Source organism: Exophiala aquamarina (assembly GCF_000709125.1).
Source record: "Exophiala aquamarina CBS 119918 chromosome Unknown aczIA-supercont1.2, whole genome shotgun sequence".
NCBI classification, from domain to species: Eukaryota; Fungi; Ascomycota; class Eurotiomycetes; order Chaetothyriales; family Herpotrichiellaceae; genus Exophiala; species Exophiala aquamarina.
In genome coordinates, this window is record NW_013550586.1 from 1,124,220 (window position 1) to 1,142,152 (window position 17,933).

The 17,933-nt window shown below is 47.6% G+C and overlaps 8 protein-coding genes across 8 annotated transcripts; 6 read left to right on the forward strand and 2 right to left on the reverse strand.

The window, feature by feature from the left end:
- Positions 1–715: 715 nt before the first annotated feature.
- Positions 716–2,387, forward strand: A1O9_02231 (uncharacterized protein; the record flags this gene model as incomplete). Its single annotated transcript, XM_013407806.1, has 3 exons — positions 716–890; positions 941–2,197; positions 2,224–2,387. 3 exons carry the CDS (start codon positions 716–718, stop codon positions 2,385–2,387), a joined length of 1,596 nt encoding a protein of 531 aa, XP_013263260.1.
- Positions 2,388–3,068: 681 nt separating this feature from the next.
- On the forward strand, positions 3,069–3,731 carry A1O9_02232 (uncharacterized protein; the record flags this gene model as incomplete). The annotated part of the gene is made up of 1 exon (XM_013407807.1): positions 3,069–3,731. One exon carries the CDS (start codon positions 3,069–3,071, stop codon positions 3,729–3,731), a length of 663 nt encoding a protein of 220 aa, XP_013263261.1.
- Positions 3,732–4,353: 622 nt separating this feature from the next.
- A1O9_02233 (uncharacterized protein) lies at positions 4,354–6,671 on the forward strand (the record flags this gene model as incomplete). Its single annotated transcript, XM_013407808.1, has 2 exons — positions 4,354–4,703; positions 4,778–6,671. The coding sequence occupies 2 exons, from the start codon at positions 4,354–4,356 to the stop codon at positions 6,669–6,671; spliced, it is 2,244 nt and encodes a 747-aa protein (XP_013263262.1).
- Positions 6,672–6,855: 184 nt separating this feature from the next.
- Positions 6,856–8,436, reverse strand: A1O9_02234 (uncharacterized protein; the record flags this gene model as incomplete). The annotated part of the gene is made up of 4 exons (XM_013407809.1): positions 6,856–7,021; positions 7,076–7,615; positions 7,669–7,855; positions 7,908–8,436. The coding sequence occupies 4 exons, from the start codon at positions 8,434–8,436 to the stop codon at positions 6,856–6,858; spliced, it is 1,422 nt and encodes a 473-aa protein (XP_013263263.1).
- Positions 8,437–9,190: 754 nt separating this feature from the next.
- On the forward strand, positions 9,191–10,201 carry A1O9_02235 (uncharacterized protein; the record flags this gene model as incomplete). The annotated part of the gene is made up of 1 exon (XM_013407810.1): positions 9,191–10,201. The coding sequence occupies one exon, from the start codon at positions 9,191–9,193 to the stop codon at positions 10,199–10,201; it is 1,011 nt and encodes a 336-aa protein (XP_013263264.1).
- Positions 10,202–10,731: 530 nt separating this feature from the next.
- A1O9_02236 (uncharacterized protein) lies at positions 10,732–12,503 on the reverse strand (the record flags this gene model as incomplete). Its single annotated transcript, XM_013407811.1, has 6 exons — positions 12,222–12,503; positions 11,707–12,171; positions 11,490–11,641; positions 11,278–11,445; positions 10,975–11,224; positions 10,732–10,926 (listed from the first exon to the last, which is right to left on the reverse strand). The coding sequence occupies exons 2-6, from the start codon at positions 12,124–12,126 to the stop codon at positions 10,732–10,734; spliced, it is 1,185 nt and encodes a 394-aa protein (XP_013263265.1). The 5' UTR covers positions 12,127–12,171; positions 12,222–12,503.
- A 1,843-nt stretch (positions 12,504–14,346) lies between these two features.
- On the forward strand, positions 14,347–15,277 carry A1O9_02237 (uncharacterized protein; the record flags this gene model as incomplete). Its single annotated transcript, XM_013407812.1, has 2 exons — positions 14,347–14,813; positions 14,947–15,277. 2 exons carry the CDS (start codon positions 14,347–14,349, stop codon positions 15,275–15,277), a joined length of 798 nt encoding a protein of 265 aa, XP_013263266.1.
- Positions 15,278–17,325: 2,048 nt separating this feature from the next.
- On the forward strand, positions 17,326–17,933 carry A1O9_02238 (uncharacterized protein; the record flags this gene model as incomplete). The annotated part of the gene is made up of 2 exons (XM_013407813.1): positions 17,326–17,468; positions 17,513–17,933. The coding sequence occupies 2 exons, from the start codon at positions 17,326–17,328 to the stop codon at positions 17,931–17,933; spliced, it is 564 nt and encodes a 187-aa protein (XP_013263267.1).

Genomic DNA, 17,933 nt, shown 5'->3' on the forward strand with positions numbered 1-17,933 from the left:
GACATACCCAGCACGCTACCTAAATTCGCTTACAGCTGAACCTACATCTTCCAATAACTACACAAGTCGTAGTATTGAGGTAAACTTCGGACTACGGTACCGGATTTGCTCATGTTTCGCTAGTAATCGTACTCTCAGATGCTTTAACCGTGACGGAGTTAACTCGTGCAAGTTAGAAATAGACATATACTGCAATGAGCTACTCAGTTAAAATCTGCGTAAATTATTCTACTCCGTGCACCTAAACCGCGTACTGTCTAGCCGCTTGTAGATTGTGAAGAGCTGTTACTGTTGTCAAGGCCGAGGCTGCTCCATGAGAACTAGACTTGCGGATTACTGTCATGCTATTAGATGAAAGAATCCTTAAAGTAGCATCTCTGAGACCGTAAACACGAGGACTCGATACGATCAGCACCACCATTGCTTCCTGTCTCCTCTTTCTAGAGAACGAAAAGATACACCGTGCACAACCAAAGTTAGAGCGAGAAAGGAGCGAGAAGATCACGCGGCGTGGCGGGGCGAAAACTCTTCCATGTTGCGGGACTGTGCTGCGGAGCGCCCTTGTCTAGTTCCAAAGGCGAATATGGGGTATCGCCTATTGTTCGATCTGGAGAGAGGAGCAAACTCTGGTTGGTATATATCCTCGCATCTACACTCTGCCTGGCGTGCAAATGGTCAGATATCTTCACTTCACTCAGCTCACTGAATCTCCAGCATGGATCGTACAGCAGTCAAAACCGAGGTTCCGGAACACCTAGAAGATCTTGGTCATGGCAAAGATGAGCTTGAGCAGGACGTTTCGTCTGCAGGCTCGCCTAGGACTACACTCTATCAGGTCATCTTTTCAATGTTTATCGGTCTCTCGGGCTGGATGTACAACTTCGATCTGGGTGAGTAACCTTTCTATCTTTACACGGCCATTGACTCACGCAAATGTAAGGCTTCAGTGGCGTTGTTCTCCTCATGCAGCCGTATAACAAAGCATTCGGCAGCTGTGGTCCTATGCCGGATGGAAAGGGCAACACTGTTTACAAATGTACTCTCACGGCAACTCAGCAGTCTCTGATCTCTTTATCCATTATATTCATTGCTGTTGGTGCGGCTCTTGGCGGCCAAATTGGTCATCGATTAGGCCGTCGAGGTACAATCCAGATTGGCTGCCTTGTAATTGCTATCGGCGCCGGTGGTATGCTGGGGACAGAGGGTAACTTCACAGCATACATGGCGTGCAAAAGTATTCAAGGAGTGGGTCTTGGTAACCTGCTTGCCGCTGTTCCCCCATACGGCGTTGAATGTGTGGCCGCCAGCAAGCGAGGGTTACTGATGGCTACCTTCAATATCGGGCTCGGACTGGGTAATATGGCAGCCGTCGCTGTCTGTCTAGGTTCCTCCAAGTTCACCACAAATGCATCATGGCAGACTCCAATCGCATGCCAATTGCCCTGCGCCGTCCTACTTGGCGTCGGTGTCAACTTCTTCCCAGAATCACCTCGTTGGCTGCTCACCAAGGGAAAACATGACGCCGCCAGAAGGTCTTTCGCGAAATTCTACTCAAAAGCCCCAGAATCACCAGAGGTTAGTGCACAAATGCAAGAAACTTTGCATTATCTCGACCTCGAGAAATCACACAGTGCGACTTCAAGCTGGATGGAGATCTTCCGATCACCTGATTTAAGGCGAACTCTTACAAGTACACTTGTTGGTTGCGGCGTAGCCCTTACCGGGTCCAAATTCTTCTCAACCTATGCATCGATATTTCTGGCGGGAGTTGGTATCAAGAATCCATATTACATTACCCTCAGTTTCGCCTCTTGTGTCTGTTTCGGTGGACTCATGAGTCCATGGATCCTTGAATACGTGGGAAGGCGACTGTCTCTGCTCGTGGGTTATGCATGCATGGCTCTGTCCATGATAATCGTTGCCGCCATGGGCACCGCTCTCGGACAGCAGAGCAGCTCCGTTCAAGTTACATCGATCGTGTTTGTCTGCCTTTGGGGTGTAAGTTACGGTGGGTTCATCGGCACTTCGCTCACAGTTACGACAGCGGAGATGCATGCAGTCAGGCTACGTAGCTATGGACAAGCATTTACAATCACTATCTATGAGATCATGAGTTTTGGGTCGAGCTTCTCAACGCCTTACATGATCAGTGCGAAATATGGCAACATGGGCCTAAATGTGGGCTATTTCTTCGGAGGTAAGTTATAGTTCCCACACTTAAAGGATTTACTAATAGAATGAAAGTGATCAGCATCATCATATGGGTCTTGATGTTTTTGTTCGTTCCTGAAACTGGACGTTTGACACTCGAAGAAATTGATGATATCTTCATCTCCAACACGAAACCTTGGAAAACATCGCTCAGACAAAATAAAAAGGCCGGTTAAAATACGGTTTGCTACGTAATGGAGGAGAGCCGCTCTAACAGAGGTTTACTACTCGTCATGTCAAGCTACATAGTAGTTAGTCAGTCGAACACAGTCCAACATAGGAGTTAGCTCATTTAAATGAATTAGTGGCAGCATAGTCGAGCAAAGCAAAGCTCGCAGCAACCTGAGGCTTGAGTTTGTGACCTTCATGAGATCTATCTCATTACCACGCGGATACTCTTCCCACCTAATTAGATAATGCTGAGCTTCTAGAGCTTCGTCAGGCATCTTCGAGTCTTAGATTGCTGTGTTGGGGATATTTTTTAGGATATCTATTCTTGGTGCTAATACTACATATTTTAATCTTTAGACCTAGCATCAGTGTGCGCCACTTATGGCCTATCAGTCCAAGAACTTGGAGCTGATCATGAATGAGGCCCAAAAGGTGAAGGGACTCAAGTCTTGGTCTCACGAGCTCGCCACTTTAGATCGGGAGTAATTGGAGACCGTCACTGGAATCTGCAGAATATCTCGGCACTCGTTGAAGTGTGAAAGATAGTCCGAACCAGCCGAGATTTTCCCACTGGGAATTCGCTCCAACGAGCATAGTCTACAGCTGCAAACCTATATAGTTCAGGACGTTCCAGCATCAACCGTATATTACTCAATTTTTATGTTTCCACAAGTGTGCTGAAAGCCATGTCGGTAGAAGACATCGTCTTGGTTCAGCAACTAGTATGCCGCGAACGAGAAGCACGCGATCGTCTGTGGTGGGACGAGATGCGCTCCATCTACACCGAGGACTCCTGGATCGACCTTTCATGGTACCAGGGCTCAGGCAAAGGATTCATTGATAGGTCGATTGATCTTGCAAAGCGAGGGACGTCATCAAAACACCGGCTAGGGCCAGTTGTCGTCCGTGTCAGCGAAGACAGAGGACGTGCGCTTGCCACAGTCAGCGCAGTTATCGAGTCACGTTTCAAGCTCAACGGTATCGAGGTCGATATAGGATCGGAGACAAGATTGATCTACAAAGGGGTCAAGAACACACATGATCACAAGTGGCGACTTTCCGGTTTAAGTTGCATCTATGAATGTGATCATTTGAGGCCTGCAATACCAGGACAAACCATCAACATTGACCCAGAAGAATTGAAACCATATCGGAGCTCGTATCGGTGTTTGTCTTATTTCCTGTCTCAACAAGGACTTTCAGTAAGGATGGAGCTCCCGGGTGACGATAGACCCGAGCAGGTCATCAAATTGTACGACGATGCTTTCCGCTGGCTAAGGGTGTCTGGGTCGTCGGTGGCCAATAGACAAGAATATCAGCATGACGGCCAAGCACAGTCGTTGCTATAGCTATACCGCTGTTTGCTCTATCGCATTCATCAGTCGAGGGTGTCGGTCACTATGAAACTGGACAACAAGCACTGGGGACAAAATTCTACAGCATCTGAAATGGTGAGCAGTATTATTAACTTGATATGCTGCCTGGCTCCGACCACTAGCCATAGTCAGGTAATCGAATGTCACAAGTCCTGGCTTGCGCGGAAATTGCCGCAGTCAAGAAAGGTACTCACAACCTCATCTCATAGTTGAAAATGAAAAGCCTTGAACTCTCGGTGCAATTTGTCGGTGCAATTTTCAATTGGTGGATCCCTCGGCAACTGGTTTTGATTTTGTGGGGGGAAGGCGGGACCAGAGCTTTCCCCCGGCAATCTAAAGGTGGGGGTTTCTTCACTTCAAGATCACATCGTGACCGTTGTTGCTTTCTACAGCCCAGATGTCATAGGCACAATATCTTCGAACAACTCTTTTAGCAATTGACATGTCGACTGGCCTGCGCAGTGAGAACCCAGAGCCGCGAGCGTCAAAAATAGCCTGTCGTGCTTGTCGGAGTCGAAAGGTTAAATGCAATCGAGAGCTTCCATGGTGCTCAAATTGCCGAAATTGTGGCCAGGAATGCACTTATCCTTCGACAATGCTCAAGCCTGGCCCAAAGGTTGGAAGTGTTCACAAGAGACGCCGAATGGAGAACCCCTTAACTCGGAAGAGCTCGCAGCCGAGCCCTTCTACAGCCGGCAATCCAGTAACGAGGGAGGAGCTGCCCTCAAGCCCGAGATCACCCCCCCAGATCATCGGCCATGAGGACGAGAGTCTATACTCTAAACATATACAGGCGGTCTCTGACCTTTGTCACATGACGAATGAAGATCCGTCTCCAGCAACTGCCGACATACTCTCTCCCACTAACACGGCTTTAGCGAGCCAGGATGTACTCACTGCTGCGTGCGACGCACTTGGAGTTTCTCAAGATTCAATAGAGCAAATGTTAGTCGATTCCTTGAGTGTTGCTTTCTTCTGAAAGTTACCGTTTCTCACGGATCTGTGCTCATTTGTCACAGGATAGAGACCTTTTTCAGGACATTCACCCCATTCCGCCTCTTTCGCGAACCCCAGTTTCTCTCAAAGCTGGCCCAACTGCCCTCTGTGGTTCAAGTAAAAGCCTTACTTGCACCAATTTGTGCTTTTGCCTGCAAAGACGCAACCCTCCTGTTTCAACAGAACCCTGATCGATCCAAGGCCTCCGACTTTGCAGATCTAGCCATCAAGTTCGTCGATGAAGCAATTGCTCAGTGTGGAGATGAAGCTCCACCATTGTGTGTCCTTCAAGCCCTTATCTTGACCACTCACTGGGTGATCGTCCGAGGTGTTCGTGGTAGAGCCTGGCGATATGTTGGTCTCTGTGTCCGAGTTGCATTCGAACTGGGACTGCATATTACAGATGTTGACGTCAGGCCCGAGGCGTACAGTAGAAGTCCGGAGAAGTGGTGTGAAGAGGAAGAACGACGCCGCGCATACTGGGCGGTATGGGACATGGATCAATTTGCTAGTCACATCAAACACATCCCAATTACGATAGACTGGGCTCAATACGAAGTTTGTCTTCCAGTCGAGGATGATCGATGGTTTGATGGTAGGCCCCAGCGGAGTTGTGCCCTGGCGGGAGACTTGATCAATCGAAGCAAAGACCTGCACGCCACAGGGAATAAGAGCCCGAGGGCGTGGTTTATTGTGATCGCGTCTCTGAACGCGGAGGCGAATGAGCTAGCTTACCCTCAAGAAAAGATACATCGCCGCTCGAGGGAAAGAGTACTAGCGATTGCTGATCGTCGACAAGCATTGTTCAATGCGATCCAACTCAGCCTGATCCTTCTCCCACAAGAACTGAGATTTCACGGCCAGCATCTCGACTTCGGAACACACACCATGGGTCTAGAGCGCATTCCTTCCGTATTGCATCTGCACAGTTCTATATATCTGATAGCCTTGTTGCCGGAAACATCAAAGATCATTGCTCTAAGACCATACGTCTTTGAAGCCTATTTGAGAAAGCTTCTTACAAAGGCTCAAAGCTCGGGTACTCGAGGTGAAGAGCAGGAGTTGAGTGAAATGCAGGAAGAATCGGCTCGAAAAGTTGAGCAGTGTTACAAAGCTGCTGACGCTATATTAAACATTGTCATGAATTGTCATGAGAGCCATTACAAATACGTCAGCCCGTATGTGGCGCACGTCTCGTGGTTGGCAGCGACGGTGCCTTTACTTCAGCAAGAGCTTGTGGAAGACGACTCCCAGAAACTGGTGATCCGGTCGAGATTTGAGATTTTAAAAGCTACAGTCAGCAGATTTCTCGATTATTGGGAGATGTCCCAAGTACCGAAGCAAAACCTTGATCTACTGGAACTGCGGCTAAAGCAATTCTCGGCGGCTTCGAAATGCCTCAAGCCTAGGGATGCAGCAGCAGATGCAACAGCAGATGCAGCAGCACAGAAGCAGAGGCCACAGCTTGGTGAAAGGTCTCAAGGAGGTTATATAGCTCAATCGACTAACTCTGATTGGCTCTCGGAATCTGAAGAAAATGTTGCTCCCGATAGACCCGGCAATTTCGGCCATTATCACAATCAACCCGATGACTACAGGCCTTCAAGAAATGCCAATCTTCCAGAATCCGCATTATCTGGGACAAGCCAAGCATTACCACCCGACATGAGACCAGAAGGTTCGAATTTTATGCAGCCTAGTCACTGGCATGAGCTCCACAGCCAATTCAACACAGCATTCCCGTTGCGGGATGCGAGTTTAGATTCATGGTTTGAGACTGGTATTCAGCAGGCTCCAAATGCAAGCACAGACTCCGACCCGTCGAACTGGCTTTCTCTTTTCAACAACGTAGAAGTGAATGAAGAATTGACTGATTGGTTTGGTAGATTCTCGGGATGGGACCCAGCCGAGTTCTAAGAATTATTGTTGAGGAAATTTAAGCACGCTCTGGGCTTCACAGAAGCCTGACAACACCGCTGAACGTTGTGCTGGCTAAGAGAAAGGACCAAAAGTTGATTTTCTGATTTAGAAACCTCGTCATTATCATTTCAGTCTTTGAAGCCCTCGCTGGCCAACCCCTCTCGGGCCTCTTCACAGCTCCTCATAAGGATCCTTCCACGCGGGAGAACTGAATAGGCAACGCTGGCTTTTCCCAGAAGACATAGTTCTTGTTAGCTTTGACCCAGTCAAGGTCGTCGTCCATGAGTTTCATGTCAAATCTGAACAGAATCTTGGACAGAATAAGCCGAAGTTCCAACATGGCTAGACTGATGTCCCGATTAGCTTCCAGAATATACACGATGGATGGTGGATCCACTTACTGACGGCCCAGACAGACTCTACTCCCCAACAGGAAGGGTTGGCTAGCAGCCTTATCGTCCTTACAATCCGGGTCTAGCCATCTTTCTGGAGTAAAACTAAATGCGTCGTGGAAATTTGTTTCGATATGTCCAGCCACCCAGGGATTGACGTTTACAATGGCTCCTTTAGGCACGAAGTGACCATCCACCACTTCCCCAGGGCTGATTCGCGGTAGACCAGCTGCAATCGGAGGATATAACCTGAGGCCTTCTTCAATGACAGCTTTGAGATACGGTAATTGATCCGTGGCTCGCCCAGTAATTTGATCCATGGAACTGAAGGCTGTGCGAATCTCGTTGGTAAGCTTCTGATATACGCGAGAGTCCCTACAGAGGTAGTAAGAAATTCCACACAGAGCTGTTGCTGTGGTCTCGCTCCCAGCCACTGTCAGAAGGGTTGCCTGCATCTGGAGTTCTTCGAAAGCCTGCCCGGTCCATTCTTCTCTCTCGGATATCATCCGTTGTAAGAAATCTATTCTTGGCGGCGGGTTGTCGAGTCGCCTGCCCATATTGTTAGGTACGGGAGCTTATCTTCTCATAAAGCGTGTACTGACCTCCTCAATTTTTCATTTGCATAGTTGGCCATCTTGGCCCTCAAGTCATACACTTTCCGAGGTAGCAGTTTCAGGTGCAGAGCGATTCTGAGTATGTATCTTAAGAGTGGAGCATACTCGAATGATCTCACAAAATTTGTGTTCTTTATCGAGCCGAAAAGGATTTCAATCCAGTAGTGAGGTTGCCCTGCGCTCATTGTCAACGATATTGCGATCTATAGTGAGAAACAGATACTCACCAGACTCGACACAACCAAAGGACTCTCCGAAAGCGAGTTCTCCGATCACATCGAACGTGACATAGTTGAACCATTTACTCATGTCTCCTGGAGCTTTTATGAAACGGTTTTCGATCTGATGGAGGAGCAGGTCTATGAAATGGTGGACCCGATCTTCTTGACTGGTTAAGGCGCTCGATGAGAAGCCGTGGCTCAGACTCTTGCGCATAGCCGCATGGTGGCCTGGATCGGAGACTGAAACAATCTGATATGGATCCTCCGGAAAGGCTTCATACCACGATCCCTTGAGAAATGCTTTCCGTCCAGGTTTGTGGCCATGAATATCCTTCCAGCTGGCGCTACTGCAGAAAGACAGTTGGTTGGGAGCAATTCGTACGACCGAGCCATATTTCTCATGAAGCTCCTTAATCTTCCACAGATTGTCACCGCCCATCCAGTGCTTCATTGCGAAGAAAGGTGCAATCGCAGCGACTTTGGGGCCGGGGAATTTCGCTAATGGATGCCACCACAAGTTATAGCTTAGGTACATCGTGTTCAGCAGTATAATCTTGAATCACATGAATGTTAGCATTTCGTCGAAATAGGCAAAGTCGGCGACTAGCAGACTACGTACTATTGCAACGAATAGAAGCAGCCCCGTTTCTCGGCCAAGCTGTGCATGGCAATACTGTTGAAGTTCCGCTACTCGGGACTGCCATCTGATCACTTGGGCCAATGTATAGTTCGAACATGAAGCGAACTGGGACATGTTCGAGGAATGTCTCTGCATGCTCGAAAGCCGCCTGTTGCTTCACTGAGCGCTCTTCGAAGGTCACCGTGAGGGCAACATGTGTCTATAACTGTCTACGTGGTGGCGGGGCAGTACTGGACCCAGAGTTTAATGCAAAAACAAAGTGAAAGGTCGATTGTTTGCATAATCATCGCAGGGTGATCAGCTTTGGTCACGGATTGATTTCTCGTAGCAAGTAGCTAGGTGAAATCTATCCGAACCCTAGGTTTAGCGCGTGGGCCACCTAACTGGTGTGCTAAGAGTTGGGCTAGCTCGGCCTGTTTTGCGGCCCATCTTCTCGGTCAACTTCTCGTGCTCCGGCCACTGGAGATGGCTGTAGCTCAATCATTAAGTTTTTGAATAGATTGCCGACAAGATGAAGGAATCGAACTAGGCTTCAAACTACTTATAGGATCCCAGTGAGATCGCCTGCACTTGTAAGTATCGGTGGATTGTTGGACCCGAAACTACAGGTGCCTTTTCGACAGACGGTATACCCATACACCTTATCATAATGGCAACTCGCGCAACTCTTGAGTATACTCCATTGCCACGTCGCGTTGAGGAGACTGTGGACAATCTGTTTCTATCCGACGAACAAATCAAAGAAGACCTTGCGAAGTTCGTGGACGTAAAGCCTCGCTTGGGAGATCACGACGGCGACACAGAAATGATTGAAGGAGAGACCTTCACACACCACTTTGTTCTTGGACCAGGAGATGGCGAGGTAGTCCAGTGGCACTATGTAGAAGCAGGACCTAGGGATGGCGAGGTGGTTGTTTTCCTTCACGGAATCCCTGATGCCTGGTATCAATGGCATATGCAAATGGCCAAGCTCGCGAAGACCTATCGCTGTATAGCGCCAGATCTGAAAGGCTACGGGCAGTCTTCAAAGGCTCCTGGTGATTACCGCCATGAAGGTGCAGCTGAACAACTCTTCCAGATGCTCCTTCTGATCGGGGTGGAGCGTTTCAATGTTGTCACCCATGATAGAGGCACCTGCCAGGCCGATTTCATTGCTGCAAATCATCCTGAACATGTTCTCCGGTACGCTCGAGGCGAACAGCACCTGTTCCACTTCAATCCGCTTCTCGCTCCGCAAGGTGAAATATTCATGAACGCCGCCTACAATGGTTCGCTGGATAACCCGAATAGAATGGTAGTCTGGGGCCATGTTAGCCTCGACACCAAACCAATCCCTGAGCACCAGATGGCAAGAGTCATTCAAGAATTCTCATACCCGGGTATACCAAGAGCTGTACCCAGATATTTCAATTCATCCAGTTTTCGTGCAGAATGGCTACAGCGGCGAAAGTTTCTCCTAGCTGCATGGAAGTGTCCTGTACTGATTCTACAGGGATACCACAGCAAAACACAACCACGAGAGTTTTACGAGGGTATCAATCAAGAGCATATGCCAAACGCAAAGTCGGTGAAGGTTCAATTTCTTCCAGGGGGGCACTTCTGGCCACTCGAATGTCCTAGCGAGACCACAGACGCCCTTGAACAATTTTTCAGGAGCTGAGCTCTAGCATCAAATTTAATCCCATGTCGGGCTTCTATTTGTTGAGTGAAGATCGGCACATCGAGAGTAGCTTATACAATTACGGACATAGGACTTGAGAAACATTTCTCTCAACAGACAAGGCTCGGTCATGCGCGGTCCTAGTATTCGAGACGGATGGTTAGTGTATGTGTTCGTCTGTAACTACGTAAGTTATTTGCATTGTCCTCTTCATAGGCAAGTCTGAGGCCGCCTCGGGTCCAATAATTGCAATCCTACAACAAAATAAAACTCCTCTGGACACCTATATGTGTGTCATTCATACCATAGCACTCATCTCGCAGACTCTAATTTTTTTCCAGGCCGATAGATTTAGAGATTTTATCGATGATCAAACTTGAAATATGCACATCTGCCGTCCTTACATGCGACTTTCTGGAAATCTTCTGATCAGAGGCATGATATTCATCTGTATCGTTGTTCACATCCCCCATAAATGTGGTACGCGGTTGAGCTATGTAAAGAGCTTCTTATAATCACAACGTAGTGAATCAGGTCGACTTTCCCCTCCATTGAAATTTTGCAACCATCCCTGATTGTACCCAGAACCAAGCAGCATCCAGATTCCATTCTGGCTTACTGGAAGCCCATTCAACGTCGAAATGTCTCAGTATCTGGGGAAGAAATTTCCCCATTTCTAAGATCGAGATGTTCTTTCCAATGCAAGATCGGCCCCCGTGGCCAAACTATCTCTGTCAGCATACATGCCTGAGATATATCTGCATGAAACATACTGCAATGAAACTTCGGTTCATGATTTTGAGTTGGTCTGAAGTCGCTTCTATCCACCTCTCTGGTCGAAACTTGTCCGCATCTTCACCATAAACATGTTTGTCCATATGGATGACTGTGGCATTGACGCTAACGTTGGTCCCTTCGGGGAGCCAATGGCCGCAGATCACAGCGCCTCCCTTGGGCACATACCTTTCCAAGGGAAACGCGACTCCAGGATGTAGTCGCATGGCTTCCTTCATCACCGCTTGGCTTTGATACAGTCAACGTGTTGTAGAATAAAGTAAAACAGATTGGGCTCTTACAGATACGGAAGCTGTAAACTTTCTTCGTACGTAACGAAATCCGATAATCGAGACTTTTCATCTGCTTCATCTATTTCAGCAACAAGCTTCTTGTAGGCACTCGGTGTTTTCATCAGGTAGTAAAAACAAGCTCGTAATGAAATAGCTGTGGTATCGGAGCCAGCAAGGCTGTTTGAGGTCAGCTGATTCGATGATGGTCTGAGTCCACTCACATATTATTAGACAAATGGTTGACTATATCACGGTAGGATAGCTGGCCTCCTTCGGCCTCCTTGGCTCTTAACTGAGCGAGAAAATCTGTCCTTTCCTTTCCCTGAGTTTGGGCTACCTTATTCTCCTGGAGGTCATATCTTTCAATCTCATCCTCAGTGATCTGTCCAAAAGTCAATAGGTGGTTGGCTGAAAGAAGGACTGGACAGGCGTAGATACTTTTACAAACTGTGCCAAGGGATCCGGTAGTTCCATTCCCAACGCTTTTAAAGTGCTTAGTAGCCACTTATTCCCTCCTAGCCATGGGTGAAGGCCAGGGAACTGGCCTATTATCTTGCCATATTGAAGAGCGAAGTGAAGATCGCCGATCATGTTACCTATGTCTTTGCGCTGCTCCATAAACCCAAATCGACGTTGGAATGTTATCGATGCGATGACATCAAATGCATAAAACTGTAGCCAGCTGGAGAGGTCTATCGACTGATTCTGCAACCCCTTCATGACCTGCGTAAAGATGCTGGTACATTCATCGGTGTATATCTCGTAGTTTTTCATATTAGTCATGGAAAATAATTGCGCAACCGGTCTCTTCAAGGTCCGATGATATGCTGAGTCGCGGGTCGCGAACAGACTCTGCATGGGTTTGTCCTTGTAGAATGGAATGAAAACGTCATAAAAATGTGTCTGTCTCAAGTTAGTCTCACTTCCTGGTCAATTCGATCTGTGAGAGCTACTTTAGGGAAGTCTGTCCCAATGCCATAAATCTGAGGAATCACTGCAGGATCCGATATAGAAACATGATTTGGACCAACGCGCACTATTGGACCATAGTCTCGGTGCACTTTTCGATATTTGAACGGTGCTTTTCCTGCGTAAACAAGCCACAGGCGAAACAATCCTGAAAAGCGAGCGATGAATGGACCGGGAACTTGTCGTAATCCCTTTTGGAATGCAGTCCGAAAGACAAGAATGAGGTATGAGATACACGAGGCGACAACCCCTAGAATGAGTATGATATTGGAAACCATAGTTGTCTGCTGTCTGGCGAGACTTTAGTGAAAATTGATGGCCTGGACAATTTCCACTGCATACCTGACTCTGACAAAGCTGAGGAACTATATACACCTCATTTCCCGTCCTTCTCGGCAGAGTAACAACTTTCACCGGGCCATTGTGATGTCCCTGGGGCGATCTGTGGATTATCATGATATGGGACCTTAATTGACACGAGAATTGGATGTGGGCTGCGGGGTCGCTTACGGGTCATAGGGCAGTTAGCATTCTCCTTGTAAGAACTCTTGTTCCCCTCGGAACGATTTCTCGGTGTAGTTTTCTAGTGGTCAGCAGTCCAAGCCTAAGAAAAAAAATTCTAGACCTCCAGGCCTTTTGGGTTGGTGTCATCGACTACGCTTGGTCAAGACTATTACATCCTACATTGCTAAGAAGGATGGTTCGGTTGAAGCTTAGAGATTTGGCTATCTTACACTAGCTTAGGTTATACCTTAAACTTACTCAATAAGTGTTCCCGGCTTGCCGCTTCCCTCCTCCTCACGCCTGAAGCCGAGTATAGCGATCTCCTCAAGGATAAGGCCGTCCTATAGCCAATAGGCTATAACGCACTCAGCTATAACCTCTAATAGATAAATATAGTGATGGTCATAGTATACCCTCGATTTTTAGTAAGGTCTAGTTCGGGTTCGAAAATGAGGTGGAACTCAGCGCATACCCTTCAACCTCCTCTCACGGACCGTCCCTCTGGTCATATTAAGCACACTATTGATATATAAGCATTTTAGATGTGATAATATCTTTCCTGGCTAAAGTACACAATTCTACACTCTTTCCTTAGAAGAAGATCTACCTGTAGGTTAATAGAGCGCACAATTAGTTTTAACAGCACCACTTGCATTATTGTACATACGTCTTTAAATCAATAAGACCATCTTTCGCATTCCCTCATAACTCGAAAGCACCCATTTGGGGGGGTTGATTGGGTTGCAACTATCGGGTTTGAAAGGTATGGTAGGGCCCGTGAGTCACAAGCGGGCAGCAAGAGTTGGTAATGTCTGGTAACACCCGATCGAACACGCAACACGATTATTTCAACCAAAGAATGCCTCCATCAGCAACGATGGAGATTGATAGCCCGTACTTTGTTGTTTGAACGATCCCAGTCTATGCTCCTTCGAATCGACGAAAGAAGAGAAGGGTGTCTTTGAAGTAATGCGCGCGATTAAGGATAGAAATTGATAGAATAGAAACTTACAGATCGGAAGGGTATTGTTGAGATCGAAAGCACTTACTAATAGTTCTTCTTTATCGGGGAGTAGCAGGATAGGCCGAAGGAAAACCCTTAATAAGGTGCACTGAGTGACATCCCCGAGGCTAAAGCAACGATTTAGTTTGCCCTCATACCTTGTCTTCTAGTAAAGGGAAATGATTTTTTGCGCATAACTACTGCTTAGGTCGCACCTTGATTGATGTTGATCAAATGCCACCAACTCCCACTTCCGACGAACACCATGAAACCAATGGAGACTAATATTGAGTTCCTAGATGACCAGTTTGAGTTAACACGACAATGGGAATGCCGAGGGCAAACGAAAGTCCAGGGACAACTAACCTTCCAGGGACAAACAACTTCCGTGGTCACCATGACACTGAAGCCGCGGAGGCAGCACCTTTTCCACGCCTGAATAGTCGAATAACACGGAGGACTATTGCTTGTCGGCGGTCGCTTTTATATAGCCACATTATTCCACGCCATCAAACAGTGTGGCCTACCACCTACTGAAACTCCAACCTCAACAACCGACGATACTCTCTCAAAGTTGTCAGAGATTTCGGCAAACAACAAAGATGGCAGACCATTTTCGCCTTTACTGCCACTACTATTCACTATGCTCCGTCATGGTCCGTTTTAGCAATGCTCTAGTCCGTCCTTTTCCCAAAGAGCGACTCCAGATCGAGGAGCAGATCATTGACATCCAGCACGGAGGACAACTCACTGAAGAATATTTATGCGAAATCAACCATTTAGGGACCGTCCCCGTCCTTGCCGGAAAGACACTTGAGAGGTCACTCACAGACAGTCTGGATATAACGGTCTTCCTGGCCGAACGTTACCTTCCGACGCTAATGCCTACCCATATAGCTGACCAGAGTCGATCCTTACTTGAGGAGATACACGACATTAATTACTTTTCTCTAACCTATACACACAAAGAGCACAGGGTGGCCGAGATGCAAGATGCGATGAAAGCAGCCTGCTCTAATCCAGATATGTCGGACAGGCATCGGAAAGCATTGGAGGATAAGCTTCAGGTGTAAGTCCTCTTTTCTACCCGTTGATTTGCTACCTCAACGGAGCTCGTCTTGTCCCTTCACGGAAGCGGCACCGGTGGCAGTCTTTGCCTCACGAACACGGTCGACTGTTGAATACTAAGATCTAATACCTAGCGCAATCTCATCACAACTACCAGCACTTAGCAACGAACTGGTTGTAGAGGCTGAGGAAAAGACCTTAAAACTTCTTGCAAAGTTGGAGCAGATTCTGATGCAGTCGGAACAACAGTCTCAGACACCATCTCCTTGGCTGTTTGGGACACAGGAGGCAACAGCGCTCGATGGACACGTGGTTCCGTTCCTAGCGCGCCTACTAGATGTGGGTCGTGGTGAGATGCTCGGGAGAAAAGATAGTCGATTGCATAGATATGTGGAGGCTGCGTACGAGACTGAGGCGTGGAAGGAAATCGTAGGGGATCGAACCACAGTATATGCCGGATTTTGATGTCCTAGAATATAGGCATCGAGAAGGTGTCACTGGGGCCTTGCGGGCAGGGCTACTCTGACGAAAAGAAAGCATTGCTAAATGATTATTTCAGCTTGATAAGAATGATATCATACGGGAAAATCAAATCGCACATCTGAAGATCGAGAATTGTTGCATGACAAGCCCGGCAGATATGCCTGGTGGAGCAGAGCGTTTATCTAGGTTACGATATCTTGAACTCTACCACGAAGGCCTTCCAAATGCTTTCACATGGGCCAGGATAGTTGACTAAGCGCGTTCTAGAGATTTGAAGCTCTCGGGGGCATTTTTGGAACATGATCAGAACACGACCGCGCAAATCGACTCTTGTCTATGTATTTACCTCTACTGCCACCGATTTGATGGTTCTCAGAAATGTCGTATAGGGGCTCGGAAATGAGACACAGTATCCCTGGAATGGGTTGCAAGAATGCGCCCTAAACTAGGCCCGCTAGACGTGCTGAGGGCTCAAGTTGCATCAAGTCTGGGCAGTAAGTTACGAGAGAGTTCTCAAATGCGCTCCTGCAAGAATTCACAAAATTTCCCTTATGAGCTTTGATGGTGCTCAAAAGTCAATACAAGACGCACTGAGCAGCGTATGAGGCATTGTGAAAATAGGAAGACATAGCCTTGAACGGCCATCGTACTTAAGGAGCCAACGAGCCTTGACCTATTCTGCAGTCATCATACGACGCCAGGCTGCTGCACCAACTCCCAATTCATTCGATACAGTGACCATGTGAGGATGAGGAGACGTGTTCTGTCTGATACAAAGTCGTGAAAGTTGAATAAAGAGAGACCATGGGATCAATTCCTACTCAATCCGATTCTGTGCTAGTGGCAAATTGACCGTATCCTGCGCGGTCATACTGACTGTAAGTGGTGAAAAAGATTTCCACGGTCCTGAGGCTGCGCAGAGCGCTCGGTGCTGATTATGATCTCAACCCATGTCATCCGCAATGGCCTTGTCTAGTAAACAAACTATTGCTATCTGTGCCTGAAACATCTTTTTCCACAAATCTCAGGTAGTAGCAGGAATTGGAAATGGTGCCGAGAGACACTCTACTACAACGTCACAAGGGCAAAAGAGATGCCGTGAAGGGCATTGACATAGCATCCAGACTCATTTTTCTAAAGGATGCCACGACGGTACAGTGAGTTTCTTTTCCCAAGCCGGCTGGAAGCAGTGAAACGGAAACCGTTTCCATACTGCTTAATTTCTCAGTACGCTAGCCAAGGACTTTACTCTCATAGATTACTTGCTTTCGAAGAGTTTCCGTGCCTCGGCACTCCCCAAAGTCTATTATGATTGGTCCGAGGATGTGTGGAACCCCAAATGGTCATCCAGGACAAGGGCAGTGGCTTGAGGCACGAATATGTATACCATGTCGTCGCCATATCTAAGTGCCTTCCTCGTTCCAGACTATGCACATTCCGTTGACCAAGATCGACTATCTTTTCTAGTCTTTTGCAGGAAACGCGATAATAGCCCATTATGATTTTCTGTTATCTTGGTGGTCACAAACGAAAACGAAAACCTTGCGGCAAGTATATTTTTACCAATCGCCATTCTCAGCGTCTTCTCACTCTGTGCCATCTTGATAACACAATATTTCTCTCCCTTTTGCGCAAAGTTCCGGGGCCACTCCTTGCAGCGGTGGCAGGAACATGGCTATGGAGATTGGATTTGAATGGCACCAGCGTAGCTACCACGTATGACCTGCACCAGAAACACGGGAAAGTTATTCGAGCCCTATTGGTTTCCATATCCTGATGAGCGCTCCAGGGAAATTGGTCAGGATAGGACCTAAGGAAGTCAGCATCCAAGATGCTGAATTGTACACGGATGTCATTTCAAAACTGGGCTCCCAGTTTCGAAAGGCATGTTTTCGTTCTAAAGTATAGGGTTCTGATTAACGAAAGTTTGCCAGTCACCCGAACACTACGACGCCTTAGCCATCGGAGGTCGCAATGTTTTCCCGGTCTCGGATCCCGTGGGTAGCTTCAGTTATTCCTAAGCTCCAGCAATGCTTACAGCTGATGGTGGTGTCTTTCTAGTTCATGATGTTTCCCCGAGTCCAGCAACTTGTACTTCCATTGGTGGCATTACTGCTACTCAGGTCTTGCCAGGCGATATCTCAGCTGAGAAAGGCTCGTTGAACCTCGAAGCGTAAGCTTCTCAAGCTGACATTTTTGCTAGTGAGTCACGGATAGACTCCAAAAGATGAAGACCAAAGATTACGAACTTCAACCCATCTTGGAAGCGCAGGTCGCAATTGCAGAAAAGCGAGGAGTTGAAGTTCCGTTTGCCGAAATTGCATCTATTGCCATCGGAGGCATCGTAGCGGGTACAGACACAACGGGAATTGCCATTCCGGTGGACTTGTGGTCCATTTTCAGCAACGAGAGTATCCAAAAGCGCTTACACAATGAATTGATATCTGTTTGGTCCGATGAAGAGAGACACCCAAGCCTCCAGAGCCTAGAGGCGCTATTGTACCTCCCAGCATGGGTGTTGGAGTATCTCCGGTATGCCTCTCCCATAGCTCCTGAACCCGGTTTTGAAATCGGAGAGCACTACCTCCCCCCATTCACCCGAGTTTCATCCTCCTCTTATCTGGTCCATTTCGACTAG